This window comes from Antrostomus carolinensis, unplaced genomic scaffold (assembly GCF_000700745.2).
Source record: "Antrostomus carolinensis isolate BGI_N321 unplaced genomic scaffold, ASM70074v2 scaffold4978, whole genome shotgun sequence".
In the NCBI taxonomy this organism is placed as follows: Eukaryota; Metazoa; Chordata; class Aves; order Caprimulgiformes; family Caprimulgidae; genus Antrostomus; species Antrostomus carolinensis.
This window is the reverse complement of record NW_010333561.1, coordinates 1-7564: the sequence shown is the minus strand read 5'-3', so window position 1 is coordinate 7564 and position 7564 is coordinate 1. Positions and strand designations below refer to the sequence as shown.

The 7564-nt window shown below is 40.2% G+C and overlaps 1 protein-coding gene across 1 annotated transcript in view; it reads right to left on the bottom strand.

Annotated features, from left to right (window-relative positions):
- The window catches only part of PTEN (phosphatase and tensin homolog), a gene marked incomplete at its 5' end in the record, with an annotated part of 10882 nt that extends 4348 nt beyond the window's left edge, over positions 1-6534 (bottom strand). Inside the window, one exon of the mRNA XM_010173889.2 lies at positions 6368-6534. Coding sequence (XP_010172191.1) covers positions 6368-6534 — 167 coding nt within the window. The remainder of the gene's footprint in view (positions 1-6367) is intronic.
- Between the last annotated feature and the right edge of the window lie 1030 nt (positions 6535-7564).

Sequence of the window (7564 nt, the reverse complement as noted above, 5' to 3'; positions counted from 1 at the left end):
GGAAGGCAAACACAACATTTCCCTGGGCCATAGTGAAGGGGGCAGGGAAGAGCTGGACTACTGCTTAACTTATATTGTTCTTCCTCACAAATGAATAAAAACATGTAAGCACACAAATACTTGGAATTCAGAAGTGTCTGATGAAATAACTTCTACCTGCCTCCTCTACTAAGGCTCAGTAGACCCATTTTCAGTTTTTGAGGTCAAAGACAAAAGTTCAATAATTCAGTCAGAAACACTTCTGGAGTTAAGATGTTATCCACATCAATGCAAGCTTCTCCAGTACCAGATTAACATGTTGTCGTTACACTTGTCTTAGGGGCCTAATAGATATTTGCCACTGCCACAAAGTCCCTTCAAGCCATCACATTTCTGAAGAACCCTTGCTGGAGCCCATGCATGCAAGGCAGCAGTATGTAGGTTCTTGTCAGGCCCAACCTGCTCAGACACTTAGCACCGTCTTCTTCCCTAACACTAACTCAGAAACAGTCTTAAAAACACCCACCCCAGAATCTGGAAGTAGAGGATGAACATCCTGGGACAGAGGGTTTATTCTTCTGTAATGCTCAAACGAGTCATCAGCCTGCCTGCTGATGTCTCAAGAAGAACGTCAGTAGGCAAAATCCCCACAAAGATGTCTTCAGAGTAACCTGGTCCAGGCTCCTCCTATGACCAGATGACAAGTCTCTCAAAAGATATGTAGTTCTCCAGGAAGATGAGATGGCTACCCCTGCTCAAATCAAAAGCCTAGTTCACATCAATACAGAAACAACCAATGGCATCAGCTTTGCAGCTACAGAACAGGAGGGATTTGGAATCCAGGTGGCATCTGCAATATACAGTGGGAAAATGCAAGCTTGAGCTGATGTTTCCAGCACCCAATAGCAGTCTCGCTGCTAGTGAAGAGGTCATCCTTCCAATGAGGATTTAAAGAAGAAAGGGCATTTCCACACCAAGACCACAGTTAAGGGAGATCCCACCTCTTGTAGCTGGGGTGATGGTACTACTATGTTTCATCCTTCTTTAGGACCACAATGCAGAAACAGCAACGCACTTTCGTGCTGGTCCTCAGTGCCACCCATGATGCCTCCAGTGAGGTCAGCAGAGGAAAGGACAAAGCTGATGAACATGCTGCAGCAGATGGATGGAAAATGGCTTACACCAATAGCGCTGAAGCAATGCCAAAGCAAACAAGGCCACTGGATGTAAACCAATGCCAGCAGAGAAAAAGGCATGGTCTTGTCAGACCTAACCTTAAACTTCATCAGGTGGAACAGCACCAGGAAGGGTTTACTTAGCACTTAAGGGTCTGTCTGAACAAGCAACTGTGGGGTCTTGGCTTTACTGACAGAGTCGAGAGAAGACAAAACAGATGACAAACTTCTCACTATACATCTTTTAATCTGTTTTCCTTGGGATAAATTTGCAGAGGTCTTCAGGGACTCAAACTAAACAAGTACAACTTGGCTGAACTGGTCATTTATTCTTTTATCTCCCTCCAGCTTTTCAAAGAACCAAGTTGTTTTCCTTCATTTCCCACTACACTAACTTAATTAGCTTAATAAACGAAGTTCGTGCTATGCTACATGACACAGCTACTCAAATTGAGGGAAGAATTGGTCATGTTTTTTGGAATTAGCTCTTAAAGCTGATAACTGTGTCACTGTTTTCACTGAAAAACAAAACTGATTATTCAAAGTGAGGATTCAGCCAGCTTCAGTTCAAGCGTCAAGATCCAAGATACTTCATGGGAGGCAACAAGGAAAGTTGATATAATATGGGTCAAAGATAGGAGTTTTAAAACTCAAGGAATGAACTGAACTTGGGCTTTACATAGCAAATCAGAATACCAGATCAAGTGCTCTCAGGAACACAATTTAATGAATAAGCTTCTGAAAATCAGTTTTAGCTAAAGGCTTTTTTGAATGTTTTGCTTCACTTCCAGTTACATCACAGGCATCTGTCTTAAAGAAAAAAATAAAAAACCTACAATTTCTTCCCATAGCCAAATCTGTATCATAAAATCTACAGTGACACATCATACACTTGAGACAGAAACCGATTTAATCACCCTGTTTTGAGATACAATACTTATCCCTACCTTGTGCAGTTTTTCAGTTCTCCGACTGACAGAAAAAAAATATATCTCACTCTAGAGCTGATACCTGCCTCTAACTTCAGACTGAGATCCAAATCCAAGATCATTTAAGCCATCAGCTAGGAGTTCCCATATCCTCCTGAGAGTTTAAATGCGCAGAGAGATCTACAGGCACTTATAATCACTTTGCAGCATCAGCTAAGGGTTTTTGGAGATGCTATCCAGCAATCAGAAGTTAGAGATAACCTGTTCCATGCTGGCCTCACAGCTTTCCCATAGCCGCGGCTGATGGAACTTCTTGTACCATTTTCAGATCAATGCTTAAAGTCTTCTGACATTTCCAGAGTTCATTCTTCAGTGTTTGCTAAACAGCAATCACCCAAAGTCCTCTTGAACTGTGTAGTGGAACTTCTCATCTATACAGACTCAAGAGAAGAAATGGCATACCCAACAGCTCAAACAACGCTGTCAGCCCTGCCTATGCTACAGTCTGGGTATAAGACAGCAGTGACTCTTAAAACAAACAAACAAACCCACCAAGATTTCCCTTTCATCTATACAGAAAACGGTCTCCTTTATCCACAGGCAGGAAGATGATGAGATCTTCAGTATTATTTTTAAACAGACTCTCCTTGAGCAGTGATATAAGGATACTCTAAAATACTTTAAGATTACCATGTCAACATCAATAACTGGAAGAAAAAGGCTTCACATAGATACATGGAAGCAAACCTAGAGAAACTACAGCAGTAGTCTCAGATGGAAGAACAGCAAAACCTACAAGCTAGATAAGCAAAAAAAAAAAAAAATGCTCAAAAAATCCCCAATTACTAACTTCTATCTATCAGAAATTCATACATAGTAACTATACTCAAGCCTCGAGCCATTTTGTTCTCATATGAGGATGCATTTCATTCTTGAAAGGAAGTAGCTACATCATACCGAAGAAATGGTCCAAGAACAAATAACTTTACTAGACAAGAAAAGACCAAAAGTTGTGGACTTACTAACTAATGCCAGGTGGCACAGAAGAGCTGAAACAGGGTAACTTTTTCAGTCACTCTCTTACCAACATCTTCTCACCAGCACCAGTAATCCTTTGGCTGAGGTCAGCTTTCACTAGCCACTGAATTTGCTTAAATTAAGTTTTGCCATTAAAAAAACCCAGAGCACTCAACTGCTTTAAATTGCACACTGACACTGCAACACTAGGTACTCAAAGTCACTAGACCATTCAAGTTTATTTTGTTTCATGCACAATAATTTTATCCAAGAAGAGCTTGATCAAAGTTGAGGAGGACCCTTCATACTAGAGAGGTCTGCAAATAATGCTACTGTTCTTCAGAGGATTAAGAAACTCAAAAGCAAGTACAGGTAAGTGAATCTGGAGCACTTCAGCTAGGATCAGTGGTATCAAACACCAAACCAGACCCAGCAGGAGGACATGGAAGTTTCCTTTATCTCCAGACATGACACATAGCCGTTCTCCAGCCTGAGGCCCAGAATGGATCGAGAATTACACTCTTAATTAATGTTATTAGTTTTTGATTAGGTTTCTTATGGGAAGTTAAAATGCTGACTGATAGATATGCAATGCCTTTAAGTGCGTGCAAGAAATCTTTTTTAGCAGCTACCTATAAATCTGCTAACAGAAAACCTTGGAGGAACAAGAATACAGGCTACAGACCTGTAATTCCATCTTTCATAAGCACATGTGAATAAACCAGAATCTCTGAAAGACAAGATCCTGTTCCTCCTACTTATGTTGTTTCTCATTAATTGGGTGATCACTGCATAGGGGTGATCTCCAAAAAGTCTCCACAGCAGAAGGCCCTCTCTTTTGGGGTTTTCAGTAAAAACTGTGTAGAGTCAAGCTTAACTAGAAAAGGAACAGGCACAGATGTGAAACACTTGTACAGAGAAACGTGTTCAACTTTGTGCCAAGGTAGGTCTTCTGCAACAAATATTCACCTCTTTGCCCTATGCCCATCTTAGTCACTTCATGTAACAAGTTGTCAAAAGGACCATGTGTAAGGATCTCCTCTGGTGGCAAAGCACACGTCAGAGATGGATTATTTCACTAATTCTCAATATGAAGACCTCAGCAATGGTTTCATAAAACAGACTAAGATGTTTACATCTGAGAGGACCCGTAGACCCAGTCCCACACGTCCTCAACACCTCTGCATTTACAGTAAAGCTAACAGAGGTGGTCCTACCAGAATTGTGTAACACCACATACCTACTTTCTTTTGGCCTCCATTCTTATACAAGCTTGAGGGCAACTAGACAACTAGGTTCAACAGATCTTTGAGGGAGATTATCAAGGTGGTTTCTCTACAAAAGACTCCCGTCTGGTGAAGGGACAGTTTTTATCTCTCAAAAGAGCTTGCAGACATGGAAAAAAGAGCTTTCACCATCTCAGCATTTCTAGTCCCCAGCACTCCAAAGACACCGAGAAGAGAAGCCTCTACATGATCTGTAATCCAGAGAAGGTACTTGATAAGAAGAGACAAAAAGAAAAAAAACAAACCAAAAACTCAAACAGCTACTCAGAAACTACAAAGAGATTCTTAAGAAATGAAACCGTGGCTGATACGACACTCTGAAATGAAACGACAGCATATTAACAACGCTTGCTGCATTTCTGCAGACAATTCTACAAAGACCAAATTTATACTACAGAAATTGTACAAGACAGCAAGGAGCTCTAGTTTATGCTCTCACTGGATCTCAGTGCTCTCTACAGACGTAAAACAAATACAGGAGTTTGCTCCCGGTGCTACCGAGCCAAGATCCAGCATCTGAGCTGCAAATTGGTATTTTGGAGGCTTACTCGGAGAGGGGCAGTGAAGCACAATACTTCCTACAAAGTCTGTTTGCAATCCATGTATTACTGAAGATGGTAAAAAAATCGACAAATTCATAGTTAAAATAGGACGGAGACTGGATAAACCAGGATCTTGTCTCAGACATTTGGGTCTTGTTTCATCTCCTCCCTGCATCACCCATGTCTAGCCCACAGTACTTATCTGGGTAATCCTTTAAACGTCTGTTCTCAAAATTGGCTCTTGTGCATTGCAGTTTTAAACATCAATAATTTTCATGTTGACTCTAAGGAGAATTTCTACATTTAAAACGCTTTGGTTTACAGTTCTCTGTATTGCATATAGCCGCACTGACCAACTAAAACTTCTCACTGAACAGGCAGAAGAAAACATTCCCACTAAGAAACTATTTTAAAATTTTGTTGCAGACATCAGTGCATAGCAAACAACAGAACACAGCATTTCCAGCTAGTAAAATTACACCATTATACTAGTTAACAATACCTTGTAAGTGAACAAGCCCACAAAATAGCGTGCATGTGTATTTACACACACATCGAGTAGGTGCAACCTGTGTACATAGTTACAAGAGACCGTTACCTCATCACTTACGTGTGTCTCCCAATACACTCTAGTATTTTCTTATTTTTATGCTTTGCCTGTACACAGGATGTTTTATAACACCCATTAAATAATGAACAACTGTTCATAAAAAATTTTAACTAGTAAATACAAAGGCAGCCTTTAATCAACGTGGTCTCATCTTCACCTTTCACCTTGGTAAATGCAAACTTGCTCCACAAGTACCAGAATTAACGAAACCCAGTGATGAGGTGTACATCTTTAAGAACTTGATGGTGTCAAAATAAATTCTAGATTAATGTTTTCCACAACTGAGACACTGATAAAATTCTCAGTTCTGAGTGAATTCTCTAAACATCTCATGTCAAGGCACTGCAGCTGGGAACCGAGAGATGGCTGAATAGATTACAGAGGTACTTTCACAAAGTGCGTAGGAAACCGAATTATCTTGGAAATTCAACCAAATTTGACAGATGGGTAGAAATCAGCCAACAGCACACAGACATGCTCTTCTGTGCCTGCTCAAGCATCAGGAAAATTTAGTGAAGAAAACAGCTGGAGTTAACTTGCTCAGTATGCAAGTCTATTTTTAGAATGAGAATGTTTCTTCCTCAATTAGATTACTCACTACTACCCAAACGACTGAAATACATATCCAGTATAATTTTTATCCAACCTTTATACTTAATCTCACCAACTCTCCAAATATTCAGCTTTCATTTTGTGGTAGATTCTCTCCTTTGGAAAACTAGACATCAAAGAACTAAATACTGTGACAACACATCGCTGAAGAATAACCAACATCCCAGCCCTGCATCAGGATTGGCTTGACATTTTCCAGAAAAGCGAGAAAACGAACCTTTTTCAACATCTTGTTCTGTTTGTGGAAAAACTCCACTTTGATATCACCGCATACAGGCAAAGGTTGAGGGAATTCAAAGTACATGTACTTGTCTTCACGTCTTGAGGGTCCTGAAGGGGAGGTGAATATCTTTACCTTTAGCTGGTACACCACAAACTGAGGATCTGCAGGGCAAAACAGAGTGTCACTTGGTAAGAAATGTCTTTAAAGTGGCAAAAAGCACAGTATTAGCATCAGAATCACAGTCACAAGCTATGGTATTTTGAAAGTCAGATAAATATCTGTTAAGAGTTAAGCGCTGCAGGGAATCAGACTTTGCTAGATGTTACTGGAAACAACCTAACAGATTTCTCTCCTTTGTAGCAATACTCTCAGGCAACCATAGTGTTCCTAGAAAGCTGGTGTTTCTTTTTAATACAAAAAGAAATTACTATATGAAGTGACAACTTATTGACTCTTCCTTGCATATTGTCTCTCATCTCTGTATTGTATGGATGTAACTGAGGAGTTTTATTCTCTCTCATCTCTTCTTTGAATTGCAGAGTGGGCGGTCATGTCAGCACAAACTCATTTCTACTCTTACACAAATAACTGTTATACAAACAAACACAAGGATAAAATTTAATATTAATACACAAACCAACCAACACCGACAGACTATACAGATATAGATCATAAGTCTATCCTGTAAATCACTGTCACCAAAAAAGTGTCAGCCATGGTGTAATTTTCCAAATTAAATCTACAGGGTTAACAGGTGAAATTATGAAGGTTTTTTGGTGCAGCTGAAGCAGATTTTCTTTGGAAATTGCCAGACACCAGCATGAAAGGCAGAAATATTAAGTGGAGCTTACTCAAAGAAGTCTTTCTGCATTTACTCCTGATTTAGAACCATAGAATCGTTTTGGTTGGAAAAGACCTTTCAGATCATCAAGTCCAAATATAAACCTAACACTGCTGAGTCCACCCTAAACCATACCTCCTAAGCACCACATCTACTCATCTTTTAAATACCTCCAGAGATGGGGACTCAATCACCTCCCTGGGCACCCCGTTTCAGTGCTTGACAACCCTTTCAGTGAAGAAATTCTTCTTCAGATCAAATCTAAACCTCCCCTGGGGCAACCTGAAGCCATTTCCTCCTGTCCTGTCACTTGTTCCTCGGTTGGACAGACCCACCCCCACCTCTCTACA